This window comes from Dendrobium catenatum, unplaced genomic scaffold (assembly GCF_001605985.2).
Source record: "Dendrobium catenatum unplaced genomic scaffold, ASM160598v2 fragScaff_scaffold_661, whole genome shotgun sequence".
NCBI classification, from domain to species: Eukaryota; Viridiplantae; Streptophyta; class Magnoliopsida; order Asparagales; family Orchidaceae; genus Dendrobium; species Dendrobium catenatum.
The window spans coordinates 85,883-101,719 of record NW_021319123.1 but is presented as its reverse complement, the minus strand read 5'-3'; the positions used below and the strand labels follow the sequence as shown (position 1 = coordinate 101,719).

Here is a 15,837-nt window from a genome sequence, read left to right as displayed (position 1 = left end):
CCATTTCTTGGGCCCCCGCCGAGTAAGTAAATCGCCTTCCACCCTTCTTCTCCTCTTGTGCCAGACAACAGTTGAAGTCCCCTCCCACAAGGACCGGGTCTTCAGAGTTGATCAGCGAGCCAATATCGTTCCATAGAGCCCGCCGAGAATGGTAGTCCTTACTGGAATACACTACCGCAACCAACCACCTTTGACCATTTGGGAGGGTTAGCCACCCAATAAGCACCTGATTCGACGTCGAGCAAACTTCAAATTGAACAACATCCTGTTTCCATATCGCAAGCAATCCCCCCGAACGAACATTAGCCGGAACATGGAGGAATTCCCAGTTTTTTCCAATAATCCTGTCCACCTCGGATCTATTGACTTCCTCAATCATAGTTTCAGTCAACCCAACAAAATAAACCTCGTTATTACAAACGAGACTTCGCAAGTAGTAGCCCATTTGTTTCTTACGGGCTCCCCTGCAGTTCCAAAAGAGGGTCGTGGACATTAAATAACCGAAGGGGAAGTGTCCCAGCCGCCATCCGTGTCCCCCATCTCCTTTTTCCTCTTTCGTGGAAGCTCCACCGGCGAATTGAATAGGCTCAGCTCCTTGTCGAACGAGAACCTATTCACCGTGGAATTATCCGATCGTATTCCAGCCGTAAAAGGAAGCGGTTTTTTAAAACCCATTCGTTTTTGCACTTGAGTAGGCCGTACCTTGCTTTGAGGGAGGCTCACCTTACTCAGATCAACTTGCCTGGTAGCAATAGGCTTGGCCTTGGGGATACTGCTATGACCAGCCGTGCCCGAGGCACGGGAGGACCTCCTACGCCTATGAGGGACTTGAATCCAGGGTCCAACCGCCTCCTCATCATCACGGGCTCCCACACAGGGGTCCATACCCGCACTGGACGAAGCCGGGGGGGGGTGGGGGTGCACCCTATGCCCACTGCTGCCCGAACTACCACTAGTCGGGGGAGAGTCACCTCCATCCACAAATGCCGTTGCAGGGTCAGGCTTAGGGGTAGTGAAAAGCTCCCCAGTACACGATATAGGAGGGAGAGCAGTACATCTCCCGGCCAGAGTTCGAGCTGACGACTTTTCCCCAGGACTGCTCGGGCCCGTAATTCCCATGATGTTCGGCTTGCAGGGGCAATGTTCCCGCCTGTGTCCCACTTTTCCACACCCATAGCACATAAGGCCGATACCCTCATACTCTACTGGTTGGTAGAATTTCCCTTTCCATCCATTGACCCATGCTCCCGCGAGCAACTTGTTGGCCAAGTTCACCCTTACACAAACCTGAGCATATTCTTGGCGTCCCCAGCTTCCAGTAAGCGCATCGATCCATAACGGAGTACCAAACCTGGAGGCAATCCTCGCAATATTACACTCATCCCAGTATTGTAGAGGTAGATTAGGCATTCTAATCCACACCGGGGACGACAGCCCCTCCATCGAAGCCGGGGTAAAATCCGGCGACCACCTATCAAGGCCCACCATGCTGCCACCAATAAACCAAGGACCACCACTCAACACAGCATCCCTCGCCTCCACCGTGGTAAGGATGCAGACAAAACAGCCATGACCAAGCATAGTGATCTGGAATTCACCAAAACGACCCCATTTCCGTTGTAATTCCGATTTCAGGGCGAAGAACGACGTGCTTCTACCAATTATATTCCCCACTACCGCACGATCCAGCATGTCCATATTGGCCTTGACACGATCCAGGTTGAGGTTGATCGTATTACCATCTTCCGCAAAGGCATCAAGCGTTTCGGGATGGAGGATCGGGATGTGTTCCGGCTTCTTCCAAGGATTTCCAACTGCAGCCGAGAACGGATTACCCACCGTCGTACATTTCCCGCTGCCCATCTCGACACATCCAGCCTCTCCAGCAGCCTCAGCATTTCTACAAACAGGTTGTGTGCACTCTGTTCGGGTTTCCATCGGTACCGGGGTGGTATCAGCACTTTCTCACCCAACAGCTACATTGACTGCCTCATCATCCTTCATAGCCACGTCGCTCCCCTCAACACCTGTATTCTCCCCCATCTTGTTGCACCATTCAGCAACTTCCGGGCTCACCGCCAGCAGTCCCGAGCTCCCTGGCATTTTGGCATCCACATCAAAGGCCTCCTCCATATCCTCCCAATCATCCACCACCGGATTAGGCCCCTCGACCTCCATGGATGTCCCATTAGCAACAAAGATCGGATTAAGCGAAACCTTCACTCCCGTCTTTTTATCCGCAGTCCCCCCCCACCCCCCCCCCCCCCCAAAAGGTCAAAGGGACTTCTTAACCTCCAAAATACCTCCCAACAGTGAACGGGCCAGTCCTCCTTAGCCGGCGACCCGCTCCTTTGGAAGCCGTACCCCGGATTTATAGCCTCCCAACGCCCTCCTGGATCTGTCCGTCCATTTCTACCTCCTTCACGAGCCTTGCCCTTACCCTTAGCCTCCCTGTCGGTTTGCTAGAGAGAACGATACTAGCTCTTCACAGGCCCCTCCTACACCAATGCCTACGCCTACAATTCCTTTCCCGCCGTACAAATCGCCTCCCGCCCATACTGACGAGCTGGTGACCTTTCGTACTCCTCCCGCATACCAGAGCCTCTTCTCTCTAGAAAAAAAAAATAAACGAAAAAAAAGGGGTAAAAATGAAGCCGAATTGAGGAGAGAGGAGAAGAGTGAAGAGAGAAGAAGAGAGAGAGAGAGAAAAGAGTGAGGAATGAGAGAGAGAGATAGGGGAGGGGGAGAGGGAGACAGAGGCAGAGAGAGACGGGAGAGTTTAGAGAGAGATGGAGAAGAGAGAAGAAAGAAGGAGAGGTGACGTTTAGGGCGGGAGAGAGAGAGAAAGAGATGAAGAGAGAAGACGAAGAGAGAGGAGGGTGCAAGGAGAGAGATGGATTGGCCAGAGAGAGGAGGCAGAGGGAGAGGGAGATTGGATGGGGGAGGAGGAAGAGAGAGAGATGAGAAGAGAAGGAGAGAGAGAGAGATGAGAGAGAACGGAGCGGGTAGAATCACGCTATAAGGAGGGAGAAAAGGTAAAGAGAAAAAATGCGAAGAGATAGGATGGAGTTCCGGGAGTAAGGTGGAGGAGGAGAGTGAGGGGGGAGAGCAGGTGGGAAGAGAGAGAGGCGAAGGAGAGAGGAGAGAAAAGAGTGAGAGAGAGATTGAGATTGTGGTAAAGAGGAGGAGGAGAAGATGGCAGGAGGGGGAGGGAGATGGATGAGGGAGAGAAGAGGAGATATTAGAAGAAAGGAAGAGGAAGGTAAGAAGAGAGAAGATGTGCGAGGAGAGAAAGAGAGAGAGATGGAGGAGAGGGAGTAGAGAGAAGGAGAGTAGAGAAGGATGGAGAGAGGAGATGATGAGAGGAGGACGAATGAGAGAGAGAGAGAATGGACTGTTGCAGAGAGAGAAGGAGAGAGAGGAGAGAGAGAGAGAGAGGATAAGAGAAGAGAAGGAGGGAGAAGGCAGAGAGAGCCAGGAGAAGAGGAGAGGATGAGAGAAGAGGAGGGATTGAGAGAAGAGACGAGATAGAGTGAATTGAGGAGAGGAGAAGGAGGAGAAGAGCAAAGAGAGAGAGAGGAGAGAGAAGAGAGAGAGAGAGGAGAGAAGTAGATGGAAGAGGAGAGGAGAGAAGAGAAGAGAGAGGAGAGAGAGAGAGAGAGAGAGAGAGAGAGAGAGCGGGCTGGAGATTGAGGGAGAGATGGAGGGAGAGAGAAGGAGGTAGAGAGTGAGAGAGGGAGAGGGAGTGGGAGATAGATAGATAGATTAGAGAGAGGAAGAGGGAGAGCGATTTAGACCTGTTAGACGTGTACAATGTCCTTCGTGGCATCATACTAGTTTAATTTAGTTTTCTTTTCATTTAGGTCATGATTATTTGTATGTGGCCAATTTAGGCATAAGAGTATCAAAAATATCTAATTTAGTCTCTCAATTATATCAATTTTATCCCAAATTGTCCCGCATAAAGAAATTATAAAAATGGGACATAAAATTAATCTTAAATTTGCGCCTTGCCTATACAAATGTGATCCACCAGGTAAACTTGTAGCTCCTCGCCATCTAACCATGTGTCTTCTGACTTAGGTTTGCCTCTCCACCTGATCAAATATCTGCTTTGTCCACCATATCCTGTTGTTAACTTTCTCTGCCATAGGTGTTTTGGGAATGATTGGAAGTGGTGGTAATTTTGGGTTCTCATAAAGTGGGGTCACACAAGGCTGATGTAGAAGTGTGGATTTGGTGGGTTAAAATTGGAATCTTCATATGCTACTAGATCTTCTATGTTAAAGGAGGGATTGATATTGAATTCTATAGGCAGATCTACTACATAAGCATTATTGTTGATTTTTTTAATTATCTTGAATGGTCATGCACTCTTAGCGTTTAACTTCTTAATCGTTCCTTACAGGAACTATTCCGAACATATCCGCACCATCACCGAGTCACAAACATCAAAAGTTTTAATTTTTTGTTTAAGATCAGCATAAAGTTTATAATCATCATTGCTCTTTTCAATATAGCATGCAATTTCTTTATGAAGGTCATGTATATGCGATGCAAATGAGGATGTAGAATTAGAAATCCTATACCTATAACACATGTGTATGAGATCTAGCGGCTGTTTAGGTTGGAACCCATAAATAATTTCAGATGGACTTAGGGTAGTGTTACGGTTCACAGAATTATTATAGGCGAACTCAGCTGTGGGGACTATGGAATCCCAATCCTTAATATTCTAACTTACTAAGGATTGTAACAAATTACCTAAGCTCCTATTGACTATCTTTGTTTGACTATCAGTTTGTGCATGAAAGACTATGGAGAATTGCAATTTATTGCCCATTTTCATCCATAGGGTTTTCCAAAAATAACTGGTGAACTTGACATTACTATCCGATACAATGATTTTGGATAAACCATGTAAGCAGACGACCTCATTGAAATAAAGTTTAGCAATGTGGGAGGCGTCAGATGTATTGGAGCAAGGTAGAAAATGGGCCATTTTTAAAAATTAATCGACCACAACATAGATTGCGTCATTCCTACGGATGGTCTTGGGCAGGCCTAAGATAAAATCCATACTAACATCCTGCCAAGGACAACTAGGGATAGGCAGAAGGGTGTAGAGAACAGTGTTTTGTTTGCGTTGCTTGGCCAGCTCACACGTGTGATAGTTGCTGACCATTCTACCAACATCCCTCTTCAGGCTGGGCCAAAAGAAACAATACTCCACGGCTTCTATCGTCTTATCCCGACCGAAGTGTCGATCGAGGCCTCCGACGTGGAGTTTCCAAACAAGAAATTCCCTAAGTGAGGTGCTGGCGATGTAAAGCTTCTGAGCTTTGAAGAGATAACCATCCTCCCGAAGGAAATCGTCCATGAGGCGTGTGCTACCTGTGGCTAAGAGAGAATAAGTCTCATTAAAGTCGGGACATTCCAAATAGTCCCTTTTGATTTGGTGAAATTCCACGACTTCAGCCCTCATCTCAGTGGTTGTCATCATATAATGACTGAGAGCATCGACATGTTTATTTTCAACTCCCTCCTTTTGTTTAAGAGTATAAGTGTACTCGTGAAGGAATTCGACCCATGTTCAACTTTTTTTGGGAGTTTATATAACGCAGAGCCTCGTGATCTAAGAAAATACCGACTCTTACGGGAGCAAGTAGTGTCGCCAATAACGAAGGGATTGTATCACAACATATAACTCCTTGTCATACGTGGAATATCGCTGTTGAATGTCATTTAGCTTTTCAATGAAATAAGCTACAGGGTGACCTTCCTGTGATAGGACTCCTCCAATTCCAACCCCCAAAGCGTCACACAGGTCATTTCGAAGACTTTTGAGAAATCAGGAAGTCTCATCACTGAGACTTCCATCATATTTTTCTTAGGGGCTGTTTGGTTACCTAAATTAGGAGGGTAAAGTAAAACAATTACATGCATTTACTAAATTGGGTTGTTTGATTAATTTTGAGTGGAAGAAAAGAAAAGCCTCCAAAGCATTAGCCATGTATTAGGAGACGTGTTTCGTGCGAAATAGAAACTCGCTCATATTGAGCGGGTTATAAATTCTCTAGATGAAATCTGTCCCAACGTCATTGCTGTTCAGCTTCATTGCTTCGCAGGAGGTGTAAGATTGCACGAGTGGCTTCTTCGGCTCATTCGTTCTAGTTCGACTTTGCTCCTTCGACGACATTCCCTTTGCCCATCGGATCGGAAGTTGCGACATTTTCATCGGAAGTAAGTATGGGAGCTCACAAGTTCTGAAGGTAACTTTCTCCCTTTCGCATGCTTCTTCGGCCAAATCCCGTCAATCCTTCGAACTACATGATTTGGTAAAAAATCCATATTTTTTCCTCGATGAGATATTGCGCTTTCACCATCATCTTGATGCGCACCACAATCAATCTCTTCAGCTCCAATGGCTCATCTGTAAGGTTTGCTCAAGAAGGCATTCGAGCTCTCTATTCTTTGTGATGTAGAGGTCCGCGTCATCATCTTCTCAGCGCAAGGGAAGGTGCATGAGTTTGCGAGTACCAGTTTCTCTTTCTCTACCTCGTTGGTTTATTTGATATTGTTTTGATGTTTGGTTTCTGTGGTTGATTCCGAATTTCGGACTTGGTGATTCAAAACGAGCTGCGTTCTGCATTTATAGAATTTTAGTAGTCTGGTTTTCAGATTCCTACCGACGAACATGTTCTTGTTTCGCTAGGAATCTTTTCTTTGGCCTTTGTTTTTCCTTTTTAGAAGTATTTGTTTTCTGTAATTGTTGATTCTCATTCTTTTTCCTCCCCGTAAATGTTTTCTTCGATTGAGGAACTATATTAGTAAAGTAAAGCGAACAACAATAATTTTGGATGAGAGGGGTGTACATCATCCAAATCTTAATGTGAGAAGAAGAGCTAGCTACTTGTTTATGAGAGCAGTGAAGCTACTGAAACCCAAGCTAGTGCCTTTCGTTGATACAATTCTACAAGTATTGTTCCCGTTCCTTTTCCTTTTTTCTGGGAACCATTGCCTCCATTTCCTCTGCTTTGTTGTGTGAAATTCAAACTTCTTTTATGTATACTGCGCCGGTGTAGATGATGTTATTATTTGATTGCTGGCTGAAGAATTTGACTCTATCTGATAAATAGTTTTGTTCTTATTCCTCCCCATTTATATTCCACCATCTCATAAAGTAGTACAAACAAATTAAAACTTACCATTGCCAGCTTATGGTCTAGGGCTTCAGTGAGCGGACAGTGACCGCTAGTCGGCCTTCAATTGGATTGATGTTCAAGCATGCAAGTGACTGTGTTTTTTTTTATGCTTGCAATATTTATGGGTGCAATGTTGCTCCTTTTTATTTCTGGATGGTTCAACACCCAGAACTTTTTTCTCAAAAAGAAAGAGTAGATGTTTCTAAAATTTTATTTTTGAATTCTCAGACTTTGGATATTCTCCTACAAATACTTGTCACATTTCTAAATATCAAACCTTTGCATAATAAGGTATCAAGTGGGTCCATATATCTACAACAACCTATTTCATTATGTATCTCAATATTTCTTCAAAATATGCAGGTTACGTCATATCTTCATCGCAGAAAGTATACATGAGAGAATTCCATCTCTAAGAAACAAATTTAGAACATTTTGTAGAGTAAACTCATGATAAGATGTATTTTACAGTAGATAGAAACTGACCTTGCTAAGTGCATTTAAAGCTGCAATATTCTGTTATGAGCTCATAACTTTAGGTGAACTTTCCTCGAGCCCTTGAGCCTTTGCATCTATGAGTAGCATCTCAACATCGAAACAAGTAATTACCACATAGCTCATTTAATTCACTTAGGTAAGTTGCCACAAAGATGGAAATTCAAGAAAAAACTAACACAGCTTTCTTACTTTGTCCATAAAGTGGCTTAAGACGTGCTGCCAGGTATTCTGCCTGCTTTTCTGAGGAAATTTCTTCCACTCCAATCAACAACCCAATTGTTTGAGAAACCGAGGTATTTTCAATTGATGATGTAAAGCAAAAAGAATTTTATAGAAGCTGAACTCAACAAAGACTGCTTTTCCGAACTAAGAAGTTAAGCTAATTTACCTCAAATGTATGACTACCATCCTCAAAACCAGAATACATAAGATCCTTGGATGTCCAATAAGACCCAGTAAAGCACCCAAAGCTCTGATGATGATGAGGGTTGTATAATAGAAGAATAACTTTACTTTACAAAACGATGGCATAACTCAAAAGACACTAATTCATTGTGGGCATAGGTTATCTGCTTCACATCATTTCGTAAGGATCACATTTTGCTTAAAGCACCCAAAGAAAATAATATCACTCCAATTATATGGATAAAAAAAGGGGCAGAGGAGTTGAAACCAAAACTGAAATTGATTTCAGTTTTTTTAGAAATTTGGGAGGGAAGTTTATTTGGAATTTAATTTGAAATCCCAAATTAAAAGGGGGGAGAATTAATGCTCCCTTAATGGGATCCAATGAGGCCGGCGGGAGAGGTGTGGAGGTGGGTGAGAGAGATAAAAAAACTGAAGTTAATTTCAGTTTATTCATTAGTGGGGAGAGGATTTGGGGATTCAAATTCCATTCAAAATTCAAATTGGGAGGAAGAGGAGTAATTAACTCCTTAATGGAAATTAAAAGGGGAGGCCGGCGGGATAGCTGGGAGGGAGAGGGAGGATTGAGGGGAGGGGAAATAAGTTTCCAAAATGGTTTTGATGACGTGGCGAGGTATTTGAAATTCCAAATTTAATTAATTTTAAATTGGGTAAGGATGAATAATTTCCTAATTTGGAATTCCCAATTAGGAAACAACTCAAACTTGAATCTCAGATTTTTGCAAGGGAATCTGGTGAAGGGGGAAGGGGTTCGGCCGGTGAAGAAAAGCCCTCGGCGAGGGGCGGCCGATGGTGGTGGGTTTGGCCGGTGGTGGGGAAACCTTGGGGAAGGCCGGCGGCAAGAGCTAGGGGCAGCTTGTGTAGAATTTCTTGAGGGGGAAAAAAGGAAGGGAAAATGGAAGAGAGAAATTGTTAGGGTTACAATCACCTAGAGAACTCACTAAGAGATCTCGAAGAAGAACTCACCAAGAGATCCTCATTGCACTCACAAAGAGAACATAAAAATTTCATTCATCCAATAATAAATCAAAATACAAAATCTAGCCTTTATATAGGCTCCACAACATACGAAAAATAAAAGACTACAATGCCCTTGGGCAAAAACAAACACTACTTCCCTCATAGGGGTACAAACGGAAAAGACAAAATATAAATGACATGAATACAATAAGACATCAAAAATAAAGACTCTGAATCAAGGCCGTCGATCGACGTCTCCGTCGATGGTACACATGTCGGAATCTGATGCCCTCATCATTCTCCTCGGGTGGGAGGAAGCTCGACCCTGTCGAGCGAGGGTCCTGAGAACTCTCGTACAGCTCCAAGATGTCGGGATCCAGTCTCTGTATCTCCTCACGATCTAACCACGTGTCCTCCGTCTCCGGCTTTCCTCTCCAACGCACTAAGTATCTTTGGCGACCGCCGTTCCTGGTGGAAATGATCTCATCACTGAGTATGGTTTCAATCTTCTCCGTATTAGGTAATGGGGGAATTTTGGGAAGTGGGGGCAGGCTGGGGATCTCACAAGGTATGGACTCACAAGGCTCCAGATGTAGTGGATTTTCAGGGTTAAAATCAGGTCCATCAAAGGCTACTAGATCCTCTATATTAAACATGGGATTCATGTTGAAACCTTCGGGAAGGTCCAAGACATAGGCATTACTGTTTATTTTTGAAGTTATTTTAAAGGGCCCTGCGCTCTTAGCATGAAGTTTCTTAACGGCCCCTGGAGGGAACCGCTCCGGACGAATCTGAACCATGACATAGTCTCCAACTTTGAACTCCTTGAAGCGTTTCTTAAGATCAGCATTAAGTTTGTACTTCTCATTACTTTGCAAGATTCTTTTATTAATTTCTTGATGCAATTCCTGGATATGAGATGCAAATGCAGATGCAGACTCTGACACTCTAAGCCTAGGACTCATGGGGAGTAAATCTATTGGCTTCCTAGGTTGGTACCCATAAACAATCTCAGCGGGGCTCATACCGGTGGTTCGATTGACGGAGTTATTGTAGGCAAATTTGGCAATGGGTAGTTTGGAATCCCAATCCCTAATATTGTCTCCAACTAAAGTTCTTAGAAGGTTCCTGAGGCTCCTATTAACAACTTTTGTTTGGCCGTCCGTTTGGGGGTGAAAGGCTGTGGAGAATTTTAGCTTAGTCCCCATCTTAATCCAAAGAGTCTTCCAGAAATAGCTTGTAAATTTGACATCTCGATCCGACACAATGGTCTTAGGGAGTCCATGGAGTCGGACAATCTCATTAAAGTAAAGTTTGGCAATCCTAGAGGCGTCAAAAGTTTTGGCGCAAGGGAGGAAGTGGGCCATTTTAGAGAAACGATCTACTACGACACAGATGGAATCGTGCTTCTTAAAGGTTTTGGGTAGACCTAGGACAAAATCCATACTAATGTCTTGCCAAGGGCAGTTGGGGACAGGGAGTGGCATGTAGAGTCCTGTGTTTTGCTTTCTCTGTTTAGCTAATTTGCAGGTATGACAATGTTTGATTAGCCTCGTGACATCGCGCTTAAGGCTGGGCCAAAAGAATCTACACTCGATGGCTGCGATAGTCTTGGCTTGTCCAAAATGTCCAGCTAAACCTCCTGCGTGTAGCTCCCACACAAGAAATTCACGGAGAGAGGTGTTGGGGATACACAACTTCTGAGACTTGAATAAGTAACCACCCTCTAGCAAGAAATCATTTACGGATGGCTTATCCCCTGCCATAGTAACGCATATATATCTTTAAAGTCAGTACACTCCTGATAGTCGTCCTTGATGCGTTCGAATCCAACAACTTTTGTTCTCATTTCTCTTGTTACCATTATCCTACGGCTTAAAGCATCGGCCGCTTTATTCTCAGCTCCGGCTTTATGTCTAATAGTATACGAATATTCCTGTAAGAACTCAACCCAACGACCATGACGGGCATTTAACTTCTTTTGGGAGTTGATGTATCTCAACGCCTCATGGTCTGAAAAGATCACAAACTCCTGAGGTAGTAAATAGTGTCTCCAATACCTAAGGGACTGAATGATAGCATAAAACTCCTTATCGTAGGTGGAGTACCTTTGTCGTATGTCATTAAGTTTCTCGCTAAAGTAGGCCACGGGGTGTCCTTGTGACAAGACTCCTATACCGATTCCTGATGCGTCACAGGTTACCTCAAACACCTTAGAAAAATCTGGGAGACGCATAACAGGAGCTTCTACCATTCTTTTCTTAATATCCTCAAACGCTCTGGTAGCGGCAGTCGTCCAATGAAATTCCCCTTTCTTAAGACAATCAGTTATGGGGGCTACAATGGTGCTGAAACTCCGAATAAACCTCCGATAGAAAGTAGCCAATCCATGAAAACTCCTAACATCCCGGATATTCTTAGGTTCTGGCCACTCATTTATAGCTCGCACCTTCTCGGGATCTGCAGATATCCCTTGAGTTGAAATAATTAATCCCAGAAAGGTCACACTATCGGTGAGGAATTTACACTTAGCAGGGTTGGCGAACAGTTGTTCTTTCCTCAAAACTTCACAGACTTGAGTTATATGATTGAGATTTTGATCCTCCGAAGTGCTGTAGATTAATTTGTCATCAAAATATACTACTACGAACTTTCTTAAGAAAGGTCTCAGAACTTGAGTCATAACTCTCATAAAGGTACTAGGGGCGTTGCTCAATCCAAACGGCATAACAGTCCATTCATAAAGTCCATCTTTAGTTTTGAATGCCGTCTTCCATTCATCCCCGGGACGGATCCTAATTTGATGATACCCACTCTTAAGATCTATCTTAGAGTCATGTCCAGCATGTCATCTAGCCGAGGAATGGGAAATCTATACTTGACAGTAATCTTGTTAATAACGCGGCTATCAACACACATTCGCCACGAGCCGTCCTTTTTGGGAGTTAAAAGAGCAGGAACAGCGCAGGGACTAAGGCTCTCCTTAATGAATCCTCGTTGTAGGAGTTCATCGACTTGTTTCTTAAGCTCAGAGTGTTCAGTCGGGTTCATACGGTAGTGAGGAAGGTTGGGTAGGGATGCCCCTGGCACCAGGTCTATCGCGTGCTATATGTCCCGCAGGGGTGGCAGTTGGTTAGGAAAATCTTCTGGGAAAACATCCGCAAAGTTTTCAATGAGAGGTCTAACGGTATCAGGGATAGGTTCTTTCTGGTCTTCATCTACTTCTCTAGCCACGAGGGCGTACATGGGTGCTCCTTGGGTGATCTCAGTTTCCACCTCCTTCGCAGTCAATAAGTGGAGGCCTTTACTGTGCTTGGCCGAGACAGGCTTAGCTTCAGTTTTGGGAGGTTTAGGTTGAGAGGGCATTAACTTGATCTTCTTTCCACTATGTTCGAACACGCAGGTGTTCATCCTCCCATAAATATGGACATCGTTGTCAAATAACCAAGGACGACCAAGGATAATTTGACCAACATCCATGGTTAGAACATCGCACCAAATCTTGTCTTGATATCCCACAAATTCCATCGGAATAAGGCTTCGATCCTTAATTTCTATGGTAGTCGAATTGATCCAAGAAACCTTATACGGATTTGGGTGCGGGGTCACCTTAAGATTGAGCTTGGAGATCATGGCTGACGAGACGGCGTTGATACAACTTCCACTGTCTATGATAACTTTACAGCTCTTTTCTCCGATCTTAATGAAGGTATGAAAAATTGAGGTTCTACGCCTATCATCACTTAGCTTAGGTTGGGCTAAAGCACACCTAACAACTTGTAAGGTAACGGGTTCTTCTTCAGTAAAAGAGTCTTCTTCCTCATCCACTTGGTGCACCAAATCAGTCTCAGGTTCTTCTTCCTCTTCGTCCACTTCTTCAATTATGGTGACTTTGTACGGACTAGAACATTGTGAAGCAATGTGCCCGTACCCATGACACCTATAGCATTTGGTTCCAGAATTGGGTTTGGGAGCGTCTCGCTCGGGAGCTTTACCTTTGAGGTCCGTACGAGGTGGGGCCAAACTAGCAGGGGTTCGGTTTGCAGTCGATCCTGAGGGTCGGGTTTGAGATTGTCCAGGCAAGGTTCTATACGAGTTCGAGCGGGAGTCAAAGTGCCTAGCTTGGGAGTGGGTTCTAGAATCTTCGAGGTCGAGAACTAGGCTACAGGCTGCCTCTAAAGAGTCTACACCTCGAGCAAAGAGTTCCGTACGCAGGTCTTCCCTAAGGCCAGCTCTAAACATAGAAAGGATTTGAGTTGGGGTGGCGGACTCTTCGCCATTGCAACGGATCAGGAAGTCGTCAAAGGCCGAGATGTAGTCTTTAACGGGTTTGCTCCCCTGGGTTAATCTATTCCATTTATCAAGGAGTTTCGGGTAGTACGAAGGGGGAAGATATTTTCTCTTAAGTTCCTGTTTCATCGTCCTCCAGTCCGTGATCGGGTGTTCGCCTCGAGCCTCGCGCATATTCTCTAAATTGGTCCAATACAGGTTGGCTCGACCAATGAGCTTCATTTCAGCGAACCTAACTTTCCTAGCTTCAGAGATGTTGTACCACTTGAAATAACTATCCATTGATTTCAGCCAATCTAGGAAAACTTGGGGGTCAAGGGTTCCGTCATAGGTCGGAGCGTCGATCCTAATGTTCTTCAGTAATTGGGTGTCGTTGTCTCTCCAAATGTTGTCTTCCCTTATGGGCTCTTGAGGTGGCCTAGGGTTGCGTTGGTAATGGTCGGGAAAACGTCCGGGATCTCGATGGGGTTCATGATCGGGTCGGTTGTCTTCACCATAAGGTGAGTGAGGTCTTGATGGCGTATAAATTGCAGGATTCCCGTTACGCTCAATGTTATCTAGTCGGTCATTCGTGTGGCGCCTAAAGTCAGCTAGATCGGTTTGGGTGTTGCGAATTTGTTGAGTAACGGTCCCTAATTGGCCCAAGATGAGGTCTAGGGTGGCTTGGAGGTGCTGTGGATCCATGGGATTAGCTGAGGGTTGAAAAGGGTAGGTTTGGGATGGGGGACAACACTGTATTGCTGCTGGAAACAGCTCTTACAGCCACCAAACAGCCGCTGGAAAGTTGGGGACAGCAACCTAACACAGTGGGGAAAGTGGTTTAAGTGACTAGGGTGGGTTGTGGTGTGTGGACAGCCACTAGACAAAGGTTTTGGGCACTTAACAGCCACTAAATAGTGCAGAAAAACTCAGGACAGCAAGTAGTTTAAGTGTAGCAAGTGCGTTAAGTGACTCGGTGGGTAGTAAGTGACTAAATTAACACTTGGGTAACATAAGCATGCATGTTAGTAATGAAAATAGGATGCTGTAAATTGCTGGACAGCAAACAAAAGCAGTGAATAAAACGTTTTAAACAATGTTATGCATGTAAATGCTAAATGGTAAGCTAGTGGGGACTTCCTAGGATGCATCTAACATGAGCTAAGCATGCTAGCCATGCTCTGATACCAAAAATGATGTGAATCCAGGAATCGAATCTTATGAAATTAAATAGAAGTTAGTAAATCTAATAACGTACATCTCTAAGCTTGGACAATATTGGACAAATCAAAGGAAGATCTTTGAAGTAATAGTAACCACGCTATTAGGGAAAAAGATAATTCGACTAAAGTTTAGCAAGATGAATAAAAAAACACTCACATTAAAGCAATGCGAATGAGCTAAGATCAACACGAATCCAGGTTAACAAGCCGCATGGCTCACCTCAAGAGGCGGCTCTCAATTACCTGAACCTAGGACTTGTTGGGAGAAAGAAGACCACCTAGTGAGACGACCACTCGAGAAGACAGCCGTAGATCGTACGAGGAGGAAGGAGGGCCCCGTTTGGAGACTTGGAAGATCCCGTCGATAGACCCAATTGTATCTCCGGCCGTTTCATATCAATAACTTGATGAGAAGGGAAAATCGTTCCAAGTAATCCCCCAACGGTCTCCGCGATCGAATCCGGCTCAAGAAGGAGAGCGCAGTACGTCGAGGGTTTTCCATTGACGCATCAAAAACTATCCCCATTCGAGTTCGGGATCCGCCCATGAAACATGGAATGGCGCTAATGTGCCGCAGAATGACTCCTAAAGGACGGGATAAGTGGGGCGGCTTGGAGAATCCAAGGGGGAGGAGGCGCGGCAGGATGTATGATGTGATGGAGGAGGAAGGGTGCGGACATTATCTTCAAAACTGAAGAAAATTCAGTTTTAGACGAATATTGTAGGAAGAAAGGGATAGATTGAAAAGACAATTAATGTAATCAAGGCATTAATTGTAAATTCAATTATGGGAGATTAAAGGAGGAAAAACTGATAATTATTTCGTTTTATAGAAAGTGGAGAAGATTTAATCCTAATTTGAATTCAAATAGATTAAGAAGGGTTAATGGAGCATGATTGGTAAGAGTTCACTTCATAGAAGGTCCGACGGAATGATTGGATAGGGACAGAGGAAAACCGAGAGGAGGTATAATGCAGAATCGATTACTAGCAGCATAACTAATTGAAATATTGCCAATAATGTATTCTATGATGAGTTCAAAGAGATTCTGGAGAGTCCAAATAGAGAGCATTTCAAATTTAAATCCTATCCTCAAAGCTTGGAAGTTGGGGAAACTAAGAAGTGTTGCCCATGGGATGAGGGTGGTCGGCGTGGTGGTGGACGGTGGGCTGAGGCTTGGCCGGCGTGGGGAAGTCTTAGGGGGGGCGGGCAAGAGCAAGGCCAAAGGAAGTGGGGAAGAGTTCTTGAGGGGAAG

The 15,837-nt window shown here is 44.6% G+C and overlaps 1 protein-coding gene and 1 long non-coding RNA gene across 3 annotated transcripts; both read right to left on the bottom strand.

Annotated features, from left to right (window-relative positions):
• Nucleotides 1–7,302: 7,302 nt before the first annotated feature.
• Nucleotides 7,303–8,362, bottom strand: LOC114579834. Of its 2 annotated transcripts, none has more exons than XR_003701031.1 (2): nucleotides 7,893–8,362; nucleotides 7,303–7,790 (listed from the first exon to the last, which is right to left on the bottom strand). It is a non-coding gene; the product is annotated as an uncharacterized LOC114579834 (long non-coding RNA). The 2 variants fall into 2 exon arrangements; XR_003701032.1 differs by having other exon boundaries at nucleotides 7,303–7,777.
• Nucleotides 8,363–12,194: 3,832 nt separating this feature from the next.
• LOC110110733 lies at nucleotides 12,195–14,063 on the bottom strand. The gene has a single exon (XM_020842336.2). The coding sequence runs from the start codon at nucleotides 14,061–14,063 to the stop codon at nucleotides 12,195–12,197; it is 1,869 nt and encodes a 622-aa protein (XP_020697995.2).
• Nucleotides 14,064–15,837: the final 1,774 nt, after the last annotated feature.

What these genes read in the sequence shown, in the direction of transcription:
- LOC110110733 (XM_020842336.2), bottom strand. Translation starts at nt 14,063, where the DNA reads ATGGATCCACAGCACCTCCAAGCCACCCTAGACCTCATCTTGGGCCAA.